The 17,635-nt window shown below is 35.0% G+C and overlaps 1 protein-coding gene across 1 annotated transcript in view; it reads right to left on the bottom strand.

Moving 5' to 3' along the window:
- The window catches only part of GYS2 (glycogen synthase 2), a 40,226-nt gene that overhangs the window by 16,182 nt on the left and 6,409 nt on the right, over window positions 1-17,635 (bottom strand). The window contains exons 2-7 of the mRNA XM_016140489.2: window positions 15,140-15,321; window positions 13,087-13,278; window positions 11,256-11,438; window positions 6,343-6,487; window positions 2,489-2,606; window positions 2,174-2,294 (exon numbers count right to left, since the gene is read on the bottom strand). Coding sequence (XP_015995975.1) covers window positions 2,174-2,294; window positions 2,489-2,606; window positions 6,343-6,487; window positions 11,256-11,438; window positions 13,087-13,278; window positions 15,140-15,321 — 941 coding nt within the window. The remainder of the gene's footprint in view (window positions 1-2,173; window positions 2,295-2,488; window positions 2,607-6,342; window positions 6,488-11,255; window positions 11,439-13,086; window positions 13,279-15,139; window positions 15,322-17,635) is intronic.

Raw genomic sequence — 17,635 nt, 5'->3', positions numbered from 1 at the left:
AACAGATTATTGGGAAAGCTGGGATACGAACATGTTTTTTTACTCTAAAAATCTATGGTTTTCTTTTTTCTCTTCCCACAAGTACCATTGGCCAAGCTTCTCTCAGAAGGAAATGATATGTCAAATAGCTACAGGAAAGAAAGCATAAACTCACTTAAAACTGTGAGCAGATGAATACTCATGTATCTCTTGAGTGTGGGACACTTTACCATCTAATCTGCGTCCTCTGCACTCTAGGGCCTGATAATCTATTCAAAAGACTACAGAAGCATAGAATAAGAAACTCACTCCTGGAGTAGCCAATGTGCTGTTAAAGAACAAATGTATCATATGGAAAGAGAATGCTTTCTTTTCATTTCTCCAAGAACTATAATTATCTTGATGTCTAGCATAACAGCATTTTTCTTCACATCGAAAAATGAAGTGAATACTTAATAAATGTGTGGATAAACTGAAGAATGTCCCTAAGCATGATACCTGTTTGATATAGTTGTGAGTCCATCTATAAAGCTTGTTGAATAGATACATACTATGAAATGTGATGAAACGAGGTTTAAATAACATAGTATTTTTAAGTGCTCCAAAACCTGTGCCATTCCTACCAGAGCCCAGTTGACTTGCCAGGAGGCAAAGCTTTCAAAGAGAGCCTGTGCATCTCCAAGAGAAAATCTTTGTCTTTGTTTCTTTTTTTGCATCAAAATGTAAGTAGCAGTTTTATTTGCAACAACTCAAAACTGGAAACAACACAAATACCCACAAACAGATGAATGGATAAACAAACAGTGGCATATCTACAGGATATCACTTTTCAGCAATATGAAAAGAATGAACAACTCACATAAGCATCATTGATGAATCTCAAAATGAATACGCTCCATGTGGATACCCAGGGGGAAAAAGAGTAAATACCTCATGACTTCAATTATATAAAATTCTAGAAAATACACACTTATCTGCTGTTAAAGAAGCTATGTTACTTAAAGTAAGATTTCAATAACAGTTTTTATGTTATAATAAGATTATTTCAGCTTATTCTGGAATAATCTTTCAGATCTTCAATCCTATTTTGCAGACTTAGGTTTTTATTAATGTATTTCTTATTAATGTGATTTATGTAAATCTTCTAGCATACTTGCTAGAATGTCTGCTCTAAGGAAAGATAAATCTATGTCCCAGAAATAAAAATTTAATTGGAGACCAAGCAGTACAGAGCTCAGGAAAGTTTAAATTGTCCTAATATTGCAATGAGACTGAATTTTACACTGGTTTCCTGTGAGTATTTTACTGTTATTTATTCTATATTTTTATGTGATTAGATTATAATATAAGCCAATAACTTTAATCAATAGCTTGACATGCTAATATTGTCTATAGTTGCTTCTATTGGCACAGGTTTGGGTTTGTTGTTGTTTTTCTCTTGTTTTTTTGCTTGATTAGTTAAGGACCTATTTGAAGTCCCACCTTCCTGAGCAAAAAAATGATCCCATGTTATTGGGAGTGGGAACCTCCTTTACCTTACTTCATGTTTCCATGTTTTGAGTCATCTCCTAGTGTCATAGTTCAAGACTCTCAGTGTAGGGGAGGGGGTGTGGCTAGCGAGTTGGGGGATAAACAGTTTGTGTGTGTCCGCCTAGTTCTACAGAGAGTAACTGCTTGGCTGTCAGCCAGGAGCCATGTTCTTTTGAAGGTTTGCTTTGGTTGTGGGAGGATGGTGATGTCCGGAGCTGTCTGTGATTATATATAAGCCTAATGACAAGATTCAGTATTGGTAAGCCTATTACTGCCAGAAATCCAAGCCACATCCTCAATTAATATTATTACTGGTTTTTAATATCTTTACTGGTTTTTAAATATTTTATTCTCCATTTCCTTGATTTCTCTATCTTTCAAGTGGTTACAAACTCATGTCATTTTAAAACAGCGTATAATGTGATAAGCTGTGGCTCTCAAAAAAATACCTGATGACATAGACAAGTGACTATACAAGTGAACAATGCAATGCTAATATGTAAATTGCAAGACCATAATCATTTTTAGAATAAGATTGTCATTTTAAATCTTCAAAATCATATATACTCTTGGACGCTATTTAAGAAGCCAGAAAGTACTATACTTTGCACAGAAAAAAAGTCCTCCTATAAAAGCGTGGCATTGCATCTTAGAGTTCTCTTACCCTCAGCAGAAAATTTAGTCTGGATAAGGATTCGAGGAAGATGTCAGCTCCTTTATTTGAAAACTCATACCTCCCAGCAATGAAAAAGAACAAAGTCTTTTCAAGATCAAAGTCCAGATGACTAAAACAAAACAAAACAAAACAAAACAGTTTCAAATGAAATACAGCAACAATAACAGAATGGACACATGAATTCTGTTAAAGTATAAAAGGGGCTGAGAAGGATAAACATTTATTATAACAATCCTGTTTTCTCTATACTAAGAGATCCCTAAAGTCACATGACAATTTTATTTTAAATAAAGAAAAGCATACCCATAGAAATGACCTCGAACAAAATCTTGAATCCTGGCCTTGTACATTGCATGTAGATTTTGAAATTCGTGCACTGCTGAAAATTTTTTAACGTTCAAGCCATTTGGAGTAACTACATCTGGAAAAGCAAAAATAAAATTATCATGAAAATTCTCTTTTGAGAAAGGGTACCATTGTAGAAAAATAATGTATTTTAATCTATAAAGTTAGATATTTATTAATATTTCTAATCTCTATCATAGAATTGAAAATTTATAAAACTTCACAATGAATTATTGAAATAGGAAACCAGGAATACATGACCAAAATAACATCAAATGACTGCTATAATGAAACAGTCAAATTAATAGCAATAATAATGATTATTATAGTTTTGATTTATTGATTGCTTACTGTGAACCAGGCACTGCTCTAAATGCTTTACAATGTAACTCATTTTCAACCACCAATGGAGAAGAGGCTCTTTATCCACATTTTCAGAGGCAGAAACTGAGCCCTTGAGTTGTTAAGGAATCTGAGCACACAAGCGATAGTAAAAGTAGAATCCATACAGTCGGCCTCCACGTGTTGTGTCTTTCCTTAACCATGTTGTGCACTAAACTACATCTTATCTCTTATTTTTGACCTAGTGTGCAGAAAATGTTCTATCTATTTGGAAAATTGGAAAGGAAGCCCTTTATTTCTAATGCCCAAAAGCTTTTTTGGTTCAGGAAGGAAGACGCCACAATGCTGGTGTGCGATAAGAAAGAGACTACTGGAGTTCAAGATAATAACTACCTGCTGAGTTGAACGCATGTTCATTTAGTAGCAGTAAAAACAGAAGTAATAAAAAAAGAAGCTATGTCCAAAAATTTAGCACATGGCTATGGAGATTTTTGCAATGAAAATTTGAGCTAGAAGGATAAATATGTCATCATTCTGAAGGATATGTAGTTAACAGGCTATTCCCTTGAAATGGTTCCACAAAGTCAATGCAGGCTTCTTGGTCATTCCTTGTGTTGGGGGAGGGGGCAGGAACTGCTGTTTATTTATGAGTTTTTACTAAGTCATTGAACACATACTATACTCCTTTATACACCTTACCACGGCAGAGTTTATTTTAGATTGCCAGGGTTTCCAAGTAAAAGCCCTCATGTGAATAATTCCTAGATGAACTGTCAAGTGTGATCAGGATAGTAGAAAATTCCCCCTTACAATGTATTATTCATCTTTCTATAACATTTATATAGGGCTTACTTCATGCCAGACTCTACTGTATCTGACAAATATTAATTTCTTAAACCATGTAGAGTACGTTTTTTTTCACTGTCCTCATTTCATAAATGAAGAAACTGGCCTGCAGAGAGGTTATTTGCCAAATGTCAAGTAACTACAAATTTACAAGGGTAGGATTTAAAGCCAAGGAAGCCTGGCCTGGAGACTAAGCCCTTAACCATTATGTTAGGCAGCTGTATTATCCAGAAAGATATAGAGGGCAAGAATGTGTATAAATACAATTGTATTATGACTTTAATTCTTCTGGAATTTTCTCACTGTTTCAAACCATTAAAAATAAAATACCTGTGTCTTGAAATGAATTTCTTAGTTTATTGACCTAAGAAAGAAAGAAGACCTATTTTAGGTCTCCTAAAAGCCACATTTACTGTACAGAATAATTTCACACATACAGGCCTACATGCGATGACATGCTGGTAAAGTTTAACAATTAGGACAGAGAGAGAAAGAGAGAGAGAGAGAGAGAGAGATTGAATTATTGGTTCTTGTGAGCCCATATGAGCTGGTCCCAGCACATTGCTGCTTATGTGGCTTAAGATATAAGGTTTTAAAATGTTTTTATACCTCATTGATAGATATGGAATCATATGAGCACTTTTATAGAGTGACATAGTTAAAACTATGGCTTTAAATACAAATACCAAACAGGTAAAAATGTTGAAACTCAGTATTCAAAGATAAATTAGTATGCCATATATTTTTTACATATCCAATTGTCAAAGACTAAAATAATTAAAAATTCATTGTTGGTAAGAATGTGTGGAAACAGACTCTCTTATTTTTTCTGTTGGATTTCACCCTGACACATGATAATAAATATTCTCCAACTGCTTTCGCCTCTGCATTATTTCCTCATCATTCAAAGCCCCAGGCAGAAGAATCTGATTGGTTCGATCTGAATTATTTGCTTCCTACCTGCTTGGAAACAGGAAAATATCACATTTTGTCCTCCTTTGCTGTGGTGGTGGAAGACAGAGTATTGCCACCCACCAAGACTACACAATAGAGATTTCCTTAGAATAAATTCAGAATTTGGGTAGAAAAAGAATCCTTTATAACACAGATGCCTTCGAAATAAAGATGGGAGTGGGAGGTGGAATTTGCTATTTTTAATTGTATGTATACTTAATCTGGCACCATGGAATCTCTCTTTTCCCTCTAGGTAATGAAGTAATTCAGTAAGAAAATGTACAGAGGAGGCCATAGAAATGAAATATATAGGGATACCATCTTGGAAAACAATATGCTTAACTTCATAGAGCTTACAACCTAAATGGAGGAGGCAGACAATAAACCAAATATTCAAATAATCATGTAATATGTCAGGGGTAATTAGTGCCATGGAGAGGAGTAAAGCAGGTAAGAGAACAGAGACTACTTAGGTGGAGGTGCTGGGTATATTTTTGTTTTTGTTGGAGGCATGAGAGGGAGAATCCAGGTGAGTCCGAGAGGGTTCTTGGAAAGAAAAAAGGACAGCATAGGATATTTATGTTATCACTGTGCAAATTAACCGAGTTCTTTTTTTTTTCTTTCTTTCTTTTTTTTTTTAATTATCTAACCCTTTGAAATATATTCTTTAGACATTCAACTGGTATCTAAAAGAAAGACAACTAGAGACAAGACCACAGGAATTAAGCAGGGAAGATATGTTAATTAGGACCATTTGGCTGCAAGTAACAGAAACCTACTAACACTGACTTAAGTATAATGCTGAGAAATTTAGTAATAGAATGCTGAACAGTCTCAATGCAAAAATTGAGCCAAGCCCCAGGAATTACACTATAGTTTAATTACTGTGGAGAATCTCAAGTCTTCTCTTTTAGTCTGTTTCTGCTTCTTATGGCATTTCATTGTAGTTTCATTTTTTTTTTTTTTTGCATCCCATGAAGCACAATAAAAAATGGACAGTGTAAACAGCTTCAAAGCTGACATTTTTATTATACAGGAATGCATTCGAACAGACTCATCTGTGTAGACCTCTTCCTATGAGAGCATTCTGATAGACCTGGCTTATGCCAAGAGTCTACCTCTGGACCAATCAGCTCTGGCCAGGTGATAAGGTCATGTTTTATGAATATGCTTCTTGGTTTTACCACCTCTGGATGTCCTGTGACTAGTTCCCAGAAAAACTAGCAAGAACACCTTAGAGGAAGTAAAACAACAGATTTCTACCAAACAGAAACAATGAGGCAATGTTATAAGGTGTAGAACTAGGATAGTCTTGCACAAATTTCTGATATTTTCTAAACTTTCATTTCCTTAAAATAGAAAAGTCAGCTTAACTTGGTCAAACACATCAAGTCATTATGATAATCTAGTTCAGACCTAGGGCATTTCAAGCATAGTCCATTTATTCAACAAGCACAAACTGAATACTACTGTGTTCCAAATATAGCTTAGTGTTGGTTTTACTGCAAAGCCACTGAAAATGAAAGTATAGGTGAAGATTTGGGTGGTAACAGTGAATGTGTTTTTTCCTGTATTGTTTTATTTTTCTTTTTTTGTTTTAAACAAGGTTCTCCTGCTCTAATGTCGTTTGGAGCTGAAAGATCAGTGACAAACTCAAGGGTAATAATTACCAGGCTTTCTCCTCAGCATGTGTTCTGCCTCTATTGCAGTTATTTCAGAAACTGTGGTGAACACATGAGCACAATGGACTGCAGCTCGCTCCATGCAATACCGATGATAAATCTGCCTTTCCCCAGCCTCTTTGTCTATGTTAAACTGTTAAAAAGAAACAAACAAAAGCAAACAAACAAACAAACAAAAAACACACACAATAAAACAAGTACATATGCATTTCTTACACTGATCCTTCTACACAAGCAAAACAAAATCACGTATGTCCCGTATTGCTTTCCCTCAAAGCTGTGTAAAATTTTCTGACCACAAAAAAGTAATGATAATTTTTATTAAACTCATTAATAAATGCATAGCTATTTGTGTTTAAAAAGATTTTGTGTACTTCATTTCTGTTTCTAAATTGCTATTTAATCCCCTAAGTAAAAGTTATTTCTACTTTGATATAATCACATAGAATTATTTGGTATTTTATTTATACCCTTACTTATCCCACACTTTATAAATATTGAGCTAATTTCTTTCCCCCAATTTTTTATTATATTTTCCCCATAGACAATGAAACAAAGCTGACGTCAAACTAGATACTGAAAATGAACATAATTATTATCATCCTTAATTCACTGACAGGGAACCTGACAAAAGAGAAAAGACAAATGCTTTTCCATGGTTATAGAAGTTCTATCTCTATATTTAATTTCAGGAGTATATACTTACTTTAATTAGATAGTGTTTTTAGATTGTGCAATCATCCATTATTCTGGATATCTTAACTTCAAAGAAAACACAATAAGCCAAACCCCAAATAATTACTTAAATAGTTGGCAACAGTCATGGGCTTTTGCCGTTTTGCTTAGTTATTGAATGTTATGTCTAATTAGCTGTATATAAAAGTAGCAGTGTCAAGAGGAAAAGCTAGTTTCTGGCATTGTATCAGCAGCGTGCTTTTCATAATAAAGATTCGTCAGAAGCTATTCAACATTATGCATCAAGCACTCTTCTAAATCATATTTAATCCTCATAAATGATTGAGACACATATTTTGTCTTCATTTTATGGGGGGAATTGAAACTTTTCAAGGTTAAGGAACTTGTCCAAGGTCACATCCTTATTAACCATCTTAGCAGAGCCCTAAATTGATCCCAAATCAGTCTCACAGCTTGTGCTCTCATCTACTTTTATATCTTTTAGACTCTCACTTGACCAACAAGTCAGTCCCAATAATTATTGCATCATATAGAGGAAAACACTAAAAAAAAAAAAAAGACATTAGATGATGCTAATGATGAAAACAAGAAAATTCTTAGCATGTTTTTTTGTTGTTGTTTTTTACTATAATATTTGCAAGCATCTCTCTGCAATTGTGTTTGAATCAGGGCTCTATACGCATCCTTGGATCAGCAGAAGTTTTTTAAAAAGCTCTGTATGACTGGTCTCATTTATTCAACCAATCCTTTAATTAAACTAATTATTGTTTCTGTACCTTCAAAGAGCTTATAAATTAGTGAGGAAATGGGTAAAAATTAGGCAGAAATGTGTCAGTGCTTAGTAAGGTATAGGATCAGAGCAGGACTGATTCACTCTAGCTGAAGACAGGAAAAAGTATCTCATAATATGTAAGTGTTCATATTGTCAGAATCACCTCCAGACTGTAAGATTTTGAAGGGCAAGACACCATCAGTTATTCATCTTTACATCTCTAAGTTGATTGGAGAATAAAATGGTATTTGACTGGGACATGAAAGTTTCATTTGGGGAAAGGTTATTTTAGGGTGAAAAATTAGGTGCCCTAAAGAAAAAGTATATAAAGTCATATGGTATGTGCAGAAAATAGCAAGATGTCTGATATGACTTTGACATTGGGAATAGAATGTAGAAGACATAAAAGGGTAACATCTTGGTAGGCTGTAATAAGACCAGATCACAGGATTCTCTGAAGACAAGGTTAGAAATTTACTTTTGTCTTGTATACAGTGGAAAACGCTACACTGGCTCATTTAGAGGTATGGTGAGGACATGGCCTATGTTTATGAAAAATAACTCTGAAAAGAAGTTTGAAATGTTTCCTATCTCTCTGAGCTTTTGTGAACAGTACATGAGATAACACATGTGAAATGTTTACAAAAGTGGCTGGTACAAGGGAGGTGCCCAATAACTTTAGCTATTGTTTTTTATTGTTGTTGAGCATAATAAGATTTCATATGTGGGATCGCATTTAACATTGAGACATGTGGAGATGAAAAGATAGGTTTTCTAAGTAAGCAAACCTATTACGAAAAGATACAGGTCTTCACGAACACAGGCACTGTGCACGCTTCTGCTTTTTCGTGGTCCCATGGGGGTCCTTTATCTTTTAGGCCTATGACACAGCCACACTTGGGCTTTACAGCAACCTTATCTGTTTACACATGTTGTTCACTTTCCCCCATATTTATGACTGAATGTTAAAACCTCTGTCTGATAATACCAACACTTGGGACATATCCGGACCTGGTTCTTTTGATAATGGAATTTCTCTGTGTTTTCATGTATCTCAAAACCTTTTGTTGAATTCTGGAGAATGTGTATAAAAGAACAAAGAATGAGGTAAAGTGTATATTAACGAGTAAAAATCCAGTCCAGTGACAGAGGAGGGTAACCTTAGAGTTAAAGCTGACTAATTCAAAACTTGGTCAGAGGAAAGAGTTAAAATCCATCAAACAATTGTCTATGGCTTCCTTCAGCATTTTCAAATCCCAAACAGCACTGTCCTTACATTTCCATCAAGGAAATTCTGTTGCTTTCTAGAAAAGAGAGGCAAAAACTTAAAAAACAAAACAAAACAAAAAACCACTAGTTATCTAGCATAAGAATATATTTGGAAACATCTTTTTGGAGAGTCTCAGAAAATTTATATGCTGGGTAAAAATGGTTGAAATTTTAGCTAATAAATTTAATTAAAACGTCGACCAACTTCAAGGTCTTTGTGAACTGGCTAATAACAAAAAGTGTTTTCAGTTAGCAAATATTTTTTGAGTAAAATAGTTGTAGTCTTTCTGCTTTTATAAAAGTTGAATACTTTTATTTTTATTTTCATTCTTCCCACACCTCGTATTCATTTGTCTGAGTCAGAACTTACTGAAACAAAACTTGGGTCTTGCATCAAAAACTAAATTATGAGTCATTTCTTATGTCGAACTTTTAAAAAAATATTTCATATATATAATTTGGTATTTTTATGTACCACCCAAATTCTAAACCAAGTGTGGGTTTGAGGTGAGGGTCTGCTGTGGAAAATGATTATAGGGGCTCTTTCTGTGAGAAATGATTATGTGTCTAACTCAAAATGTAGTTCTTGAGTACTTGTTATTTACTAGTCACTCTGCTGAGCAGGACATTTTACTAGAACAATGGGTCAAGGTTTGACTAAGCTTACATACGTCAACCAGTGAGGGGTTTTGAGCTGGGGAGATAGATATATAATCTTCTTTGAAGACAGTATGATATAAATACTGACCTTTTATCAAAAGAATAAAGTTGTAATATATAACTATATATCAAAGTGCATTTGTTTCTAAAAAACAAATAATATCTGATATATATTAGTTGTTTTTATTAATAATATAATGTCCTTAAGTATTCTAATGTGAAATATTTGATACACCTCTCTAATTTCTCTTTCACAAAAATCAAAGTCTGCTCTTCTCCAGGAAACATGGTTGTGGAGCTTATCACAGATCACTGGTTTGCCCTTTTTAGACTACTATTATATCACACTATCAGGGAATTTCTCCAATCTTCTGACTTTCTTAGTTCCTCAGTAACATTATTTTAAATGTACAGCTTATGTTTACAATTTGACCTTTAGGTCAGATTGACCTTTTTATAGGAAAACTCTCATTAGGGCCATTCATTGATTTGAAAATGTTAAAGTTTGTCAGAAAAAAAGCTTTCTTGCATTCAAAGTGTCATGTCTTTGAGATAGTTGTATAACTCTCTACTACCATTATCTAAATATTATTTATGTATCACACCACATACACACACACACTCTCTCTGTTTCATAGACTCTTAACATTTTTTTTTAAAACTGGAGAAGTCTTTAAAAATCAATTTTCCAATTTTCTAATTTTTCTTAAAGTGAAACAGAAAAAAACCTAAAATGCTGTTAATTTGATTGGCAATGCAGTTACTAAATTTGTGAAACTCCTGACTTTATGGTATGCAAATGATTTTTCGCTATTACTAACATCATGATTTAAAAAAAAAAAAAGATACACTGTAATCTGATTTAACTGATGGGAAATACAAGAAAAAATGACTTTGGGTTATGGAATCGGGCAGTCTTCTAAAATGAGTAGATATGACTGTTTGGTCATCAAGGACCCACATCCCCGTTTTCAATAACTTTTGCCTTATTTGACCTCCACCAAAAATTCAACTCTACATTGCAAAGTACATATGCAAAAAAAAAAAAAAAAAAAAAGTAATAACCCATTTGTTCACTGAGAGGATAGAGGAAGTAAGGCTTATAGTGCAAGCTGTATGCCTCACATCCTACTTCTCTACCTGCCCCTCAGAGCTATGTGTGGATCCAGGGTCTTCTCAGCATTTCCTAAGCTGCAGAGTAGACAGGTGCCTAACCTATGTCCCCAGGGTCTTACTCCCATCCTGCTCCTTTGGATCTTGGATCTATTGTTCCAAAGTAGACAGACATCGTCTCGCACTGCTACACTCTACTGCACTCTGAATAAAGTTAAACTATATGAGCTCTCTGTCACCCAGGAGAGGCTTTGTCATGAATATTGATTAATTAAAAGGGCATTTCTGCCATCTGGCTGGCAGATGAAATGTAAAGATCGATACTTCTGATCCTTTGGCTTTAAGGATTGGAAAAAAAAGTGATGAGAGGGAAGAAAGTAAGACTATTTACCTTATCAAGATGGTTGTAGAAATCAATGTTTGCTGCACAGAGATACCTCCCAAGCAGTGTGGCATGAGTGGTAAATATTGTAGCGATTGGAAGTTTCCGGGCCCGAGAAAGGACCAGTCCAGTTCCAGCCTGCCATTCATGGAATTGGGCAATAACGTGTTTACCTTCTGCATGGTCTGTCACCTACATCAGAAGAGAAGCATTTAGAAAAGTTGTTCGTGAAGCTCGATCTGATCATAGCCCACAGCACAAGAAAGTTATCATGCTTATAAATTTCAGCATAATTTAAAGGGATCTAAATATGGAACATGTGGATTTAGCAAATATAAGTGTTTTATAGGGTTTGGTGGCATGTGCATAAAGTCCACTGGTTCTCACATTTAGCATCTATCAGATCACTTGGAAGGCTAGTAAAGCACTGACATCCAGGTCCCCTTCTCAGATAATCTAATTCAATAGTACCAGGCTAGGGGCAAGAATTTGCATTTCTCTCAAGGTTGCAGGTGATGCTGCTAAGGGGGTCCATGGAAATACTTTTTGAGAAGTACTGACTTTGGCCAAAATCTGCTCTTCAAGAAGTTCCTTACAGCTATGAACTGTTGCACAGATCAACAGCAGCAAAATGGTGACAGCAGAAACAAGGCTTGCCCAGAAGCCTTGAACTTTTTTCAAAGTTTTTATTTACTCTTTGTATCAATGCCTATCTCTGTTTCTTGAGCTGCTTTATTTTAGAAAAAGTTGGTTTCTTGTTTTCTTGTTTCTTTTCTCTCTATTCCCTTTAACAGTAAAGATGATAGCAGATACACACACCACACACCACACACACACACACACACACACACACACACACACCACACACACACAGCTTGGAGGCTGGACTCAGCCTTGAGGGCAGTGGCTAAGGGAGGCAGTTTTCAGAGGAAAAGTTGGTTCCACCAACAAATGCTAAAACAAGAGTGCATACTGGTCATTAGACAAGATCTGCCAGCATCTAACCTTTTTCCTATTCTGTCACCAACACAAAGCAACAGGACTGCTCCTTCACCTCATGCTTCACTTCAAAGCAACCCTTTGAATGGCTGTTGTAATGTGACTTCGTCAGTAAGAAAGACTGACCAGGGGAGAACACTCCCAACTTATAGTCTGTAATCTTTCCTTAGACCACACCCCAACTTTACTAAGGGTGTTCTGATTTTTAGGTTAGGCATCATCATCTTGAGGTACTACAAATGTGGAAGGTCTTACTGCCAGGCTTTGAGGACTTAAGAGAGTGAAGACTTGGCTCATTTAACAAAGACTAGTTTCTAACACTCTCATTTATTTTTACCTATGGAGTATTTCAGTTCTATGAACTCCTTAGCAACTGTTGGGATCACTTCAACCCTTAGCAAATAATGAAAATTTCTAAAAGTCACTGCAGCTGCATAAGTACTCATGCATAAACAAAACCAAATATTTCAAGCTATTTTCTATTCCCTCAATTCTAGAATTCATGTATATAGTACATGGTGTATACTATTTTTTTTTTGCATATATACTGAGTATTATCTATGCAACCGGCAATATAATTGGATGTTTTATATATATATTTTGTTTAAACATGACATGAGGTAACTATTAATAAGCATTCTTATCACCCTGTTTCGAAGGCTAGTGTTTGGTTTTAAAAACGCTGAATACTCAGATTTCTTCAAATGTACTAGGATAATCAATAATGGCATTAACTTAGAATTCACTTAATCTAAAGATAATAGAGTCATTACTGGGCAATGCTGGGCGCAGAATACAATTGTGCTGCTCCTCTGTTGTATAACTATACAGTAAATTGTACCTCTTTTAAAAACCAGGCAGTCAAAGATCCAAATATCAACATATCATTGGCTTCTCGGTCGTGATAAGGGATGCCGACATGGCATGCTTCCCAGAGGTCACCCTTCCACCTGTCCAGATTCCAAGCCGAATACCCTATGTCAAAGAGCACCACGTAAGGACTCCCTTCTATCAGCCATCTTCCAAAATGTACCTGCATATAAAGAACACAGAGCCATATAATAATGTTAGATAATACGAGGGAGGAAAATATATTTGTACTTAGAAGATAGAGCTTTATTTAGAACTTAATTGCAAATTATGCAAACTATATAGGAGATCATAGTGACAGCACAAAGCACCTGATTCTGAGCCTGAAGATGCAATGGGCTTGCATCCACTCATCTAGAATCTCCAACTTTTTGCTTTTCATTAAATTTGGTCATTTGAAAACAAAGTATTAGACCATATACTCTGTCCTATGATCATGAGCTCATGGTTTTAGAATTTAATATTATAGCTTATGTTTTTATGATAAAGTTATGAGATGTACTGCTCTGTATCTTTATCAACTGATAATTGGACGTAATTTTTACTATGTCATTTATTTTTCCTTATGCATCAAGACATATGATATTTCTTGCTAGGAAAAAAATGTTTCTGTAGATAAATTTGTATTTTTCTTACTTCTATCAAAAAAAAAAAGTGACTTGAAATATTTCCCAATATGGTTGCTGCCAGAGACCTTAATTAAATGTACTTCCCAAGATACTTTATCATTTTAATCTAGCAGCTCAGCATCTAAACTGATTGCATTCTTTAAATTGACTGTCCATCAATTCAACCATTGATTCAGTCGCACAATTACCTCCAAGACTTGTGCCAATTTGCCTTATTGCACAAATGCTGAAATTAAACAGCACTGAATCTCCATCTATTCAACTTCCTAAGCTTTCACTCAGGCTGCTGATTGCTGTTAGAGGAAGTCACAATTGTGTGTATTTGTGCCCTTAAAAAGTCCTAACTATACATCAAAGATATCCAGAAATTCTTTTACATAGTCCTTGAACACTTTTTAAGAACTTCTTCCTTCAAATTCTCTTAACACTTGCCTTCTAACTCTCCTAAGATGACATTTAACCCCTATTTCAGTAAGATCATCAAAAACACTGAGTGAGACCATCCTGAATTTTTTCATCAACTTATTTCTGCTTGCACTCATCTTTTATTTCCTGTTTAAGTGAAAGGGCAGAAGAATGACTGTTTCAATAGTACTTGGATCTTGTTCCCTCTCCCATTCTCAGTGACCTCATTCTCTTCAATCATCCATTTCTTCTGAACTTTGAACTTCTCCCTATATGCTAGATATTTCTTTTTAGCATATAAATATACTCAGGTCTCACTCATACTTAATACAACAGTAATTCTTAAAACCATGTCACTTGAAACTATTTAATTTATCTTTCCTTTTCATAGGAAAATTTCATAGCCACAACTTCTACGCCTTTTTCTGACCGCTCATTTACTGCTCAACCCACTGAAATCTTATTTAATTTCCCCTTCTCCTTTGAGGCTATGTTTAACAAGCTTACCTTGAATGATCTTAATATTGCTAAACCTGTTGACCCTGGTTGAATCTTTTGTTGACTTAATCCCTCCTTCATACTTGAAATTCTCTTTTCCCTCAACTTGACCTCACTATTTTTATTGTGACAGTAATAAATTACCGTAAATCTAGTGACTTAGAACAATACAAATTAATTATCTTAACATGTTGGAAGAGTTGCATTTCATATGGATTCTCTCAAAGAGAACTTCTCCAGAAACATATCTATCCTATACCTTCTACTGAGCTCCAAACCTATTATACTACTAAGATATTTTCCTATGGTTTCACGAAGTGTTGCAAAAATATGCCTATTTAAAATCAAGTTTGTCATCTTTCTCACAAACCTGCCTTTTTCCTCCCTAATTAGATGATGGTCTTCTCTCATGAGCTCATGTACATTGTGTTCTGTTTTCCCATAACAGTGTACTAAGACTTGTCAAGTGAAATGTCAGTCATTAGCCTTTACCTGGCAGCCATGTTTATTCATTGCGTCCACTGCTCTTTTAACAGCATCATTTAGAGGTTCACACTGTTCTACCTGAGTCTTCATATTATGCTCAAAGTATGGACCAATCAGAAAATAATTGTCTCCCCATTCATCTGCTGTTGTTCTGGCCTTTGTCTGAATCACAGTATAGATGCCACCAACTGTGAAAAAAAAAAAAGCTTCCATTATCACTTGGGTTAGTAATTCGTTTTAAAAGGTAAAGGCATGGAAGTCAGTTCTCATTTTCAAGTAAGTACTTAGGGTCCATCAAGCACAAGGGTTTATTTAACTAGCTAAAAGAAAGTTTTTAAAGGACACTAATAAATAATCACTATTAGTTCAAGTCATGCATATTTTAAAGCCCTCCTGGTACATGTCAGAGAGCAGCAGGTTGACAACAGCCTAAAATCTGAAGAGGCACACAATTGTAATGAAGCAGTACTTGGCTTAAAGCTCGATCCACATTGAAGTATCAAAGTTGGGACGAAGAGCCATTGTCATCACACACGCCTTCAGCAGCAGCAGCAGTCACCTTTCACCCCTTGTCTTAAAGTGGTCCAAGAAAGGGCTAAGGTATATCCAAGTAACAGCCAGTGCTGAAATTATGAACAAGTGTCCCTTCCTAGGTACCAAGCAAGATAGATTTTGACAAGAAGAAATAGCTGATAGATTTTGAGGGGGAATGCTTGGTTCAATCCTCATGTCTAACCCAATGACCCAAGTACAAATTTCCATACGGTATTTCATTTTCTCCCTCTAGCATCACTGACACCACTATTAAAACACAAGGCCAAGAAATATGTATACTCTGAGAAAATATGTATAACCTTGGATCCAGCATGTCCACATAAAGAAAATTGTCCCAGAGGGAAACAAAAAAAGTGCCAAAAGATGATAGATAGATAGATGATACATACATACATACATACATACATACATACATACATACATACATACATGATAGCTAGCTAGCAATGAATCATTATACTGTTGAAAAATTAAAACCAACTTAAATTAAACTAGTTAACTCACTTAACCTAAGGCTCAATTAGCTCATCTGTTCAATGGGAGTAAATTAGTACTTAGCTTGGGGAAAATGGCAAATCATAGTAGCAGTATTAGTGATTAAGCCTCACTGAGAATGTGGTATTTAAGTACTTAAAAAGATGAAGAAATAAGGTAGGTGGATATCATGGGAAGAATTTTTTAGGCAAAGGGAAGGGTTAGAACCAAGGCCCTAAGTTGGGAACACAGTGTGCAAATGGAGAGTAATAAGCATTCAAAAGGAAAAGTTTGTGCGCAACAACCAGGTAGGAAGAATAGAGAGGACTGAGGGGAAGAAGGAAATTTAGACAAGCTATTTCTTGTGCCGGCTCTAAACGATCATCTCATACAAGAATATAAAGACAGTCTGAGTCAATTTCTTGAGCAATATTTTGTCCATGAGCTGTAAGCGAGGGGCGATTCAAGAAATTCTGTGTGAAATCCCAAAACTAATAGAGATCTTGACACCAATCTTTAATTCCATTTTCAAGAGCACTTTTATTACTTGCATACTGAAAAGAAAGCTTCTTATTTTTCACTACGGCTTTTCATAAGATATTTAAATTAATCAGGATATTGGGTTTAATAGCTACTGCATCTCTTAAATAATAAATCTGATTCATAGTCACAATCTGTGTCCAAAAGATAGAATTGCCCTCTGCAAAGTTTTCTTTAAGCCTGAGCCACTCAAAATATACTTTTTGGTAAATTTCTTTTTGAGAGATAAGACACAAATGTCAAATATTGATTCTACCATATGATACTAACAGGATTCATTAATTTATCAAAGAGAAGAGCTAAAGTAACTCTTAAAATATAAATATTAGATGCAAGCAATTTCATAAGAGGCTACATAAATGTGTTGTCCTTAAGAACTTCATTATTGAGAAAAGGCTTCTCGACTGTATCTAAAAGAAATTTAAACTGTCACTTGAGCAGAGTCTGATAATAAAGACACTATCTATCATAGCTCAGATGGTGATGAGGATAGCATGGAACACATGGATAGAATCTACAAATCCTGCAAGCAGAGGCTTCCAGACCGATTCACTTAACCATTCAACGATGAATCTGAGTCTTACATAAATTGATACCAACATCCAATACGCATAAATATTTTCCCCAAATTTCAGAAAATTTATGGACTGTTGAAACTATTTATTAATGAAAAATAAATTTAGAGAAATGGTTTGCAAGGACAACTAAAAAGAACTTTAAAGTACGAGAGTCACATTTTAGCTACATATATGTAAGCTTCATTCAAAACCACTATCCATAAAACACAAAATCTTCAAATAATTTCTCCTCTTCTGTAGACGTGTTTCCTTCATCTTCATCTTATCAGGGGGAATATATTATCACCTTCTGATGGCACACATTTCTATTCTTGAAAACTCTTTTATTTGCAACTATATATCTTGTCCAGAGATC

Source organism: Rousettus aegyptiacus, unplaced genomic scaffold, assembly GCF_014176215.1.
Source record: "Rousettus aegyptiacus isolate mRouAeg1 unplaced genomic scaffold, mRouAeg1.p scaffold_m13_p_2, whole genome shotgun sequence".
In the NCBI taxonomy this organism is placed as follows: Eukaryota; Metazoa; Chordata; class Mammalia; order Chiroptera; family Pteropodidae; genus Rousettus; species Rousettus aegyptiacus.
This window is presented reverse-complemented; position numbering and strand designations above follow the sequence as displayed.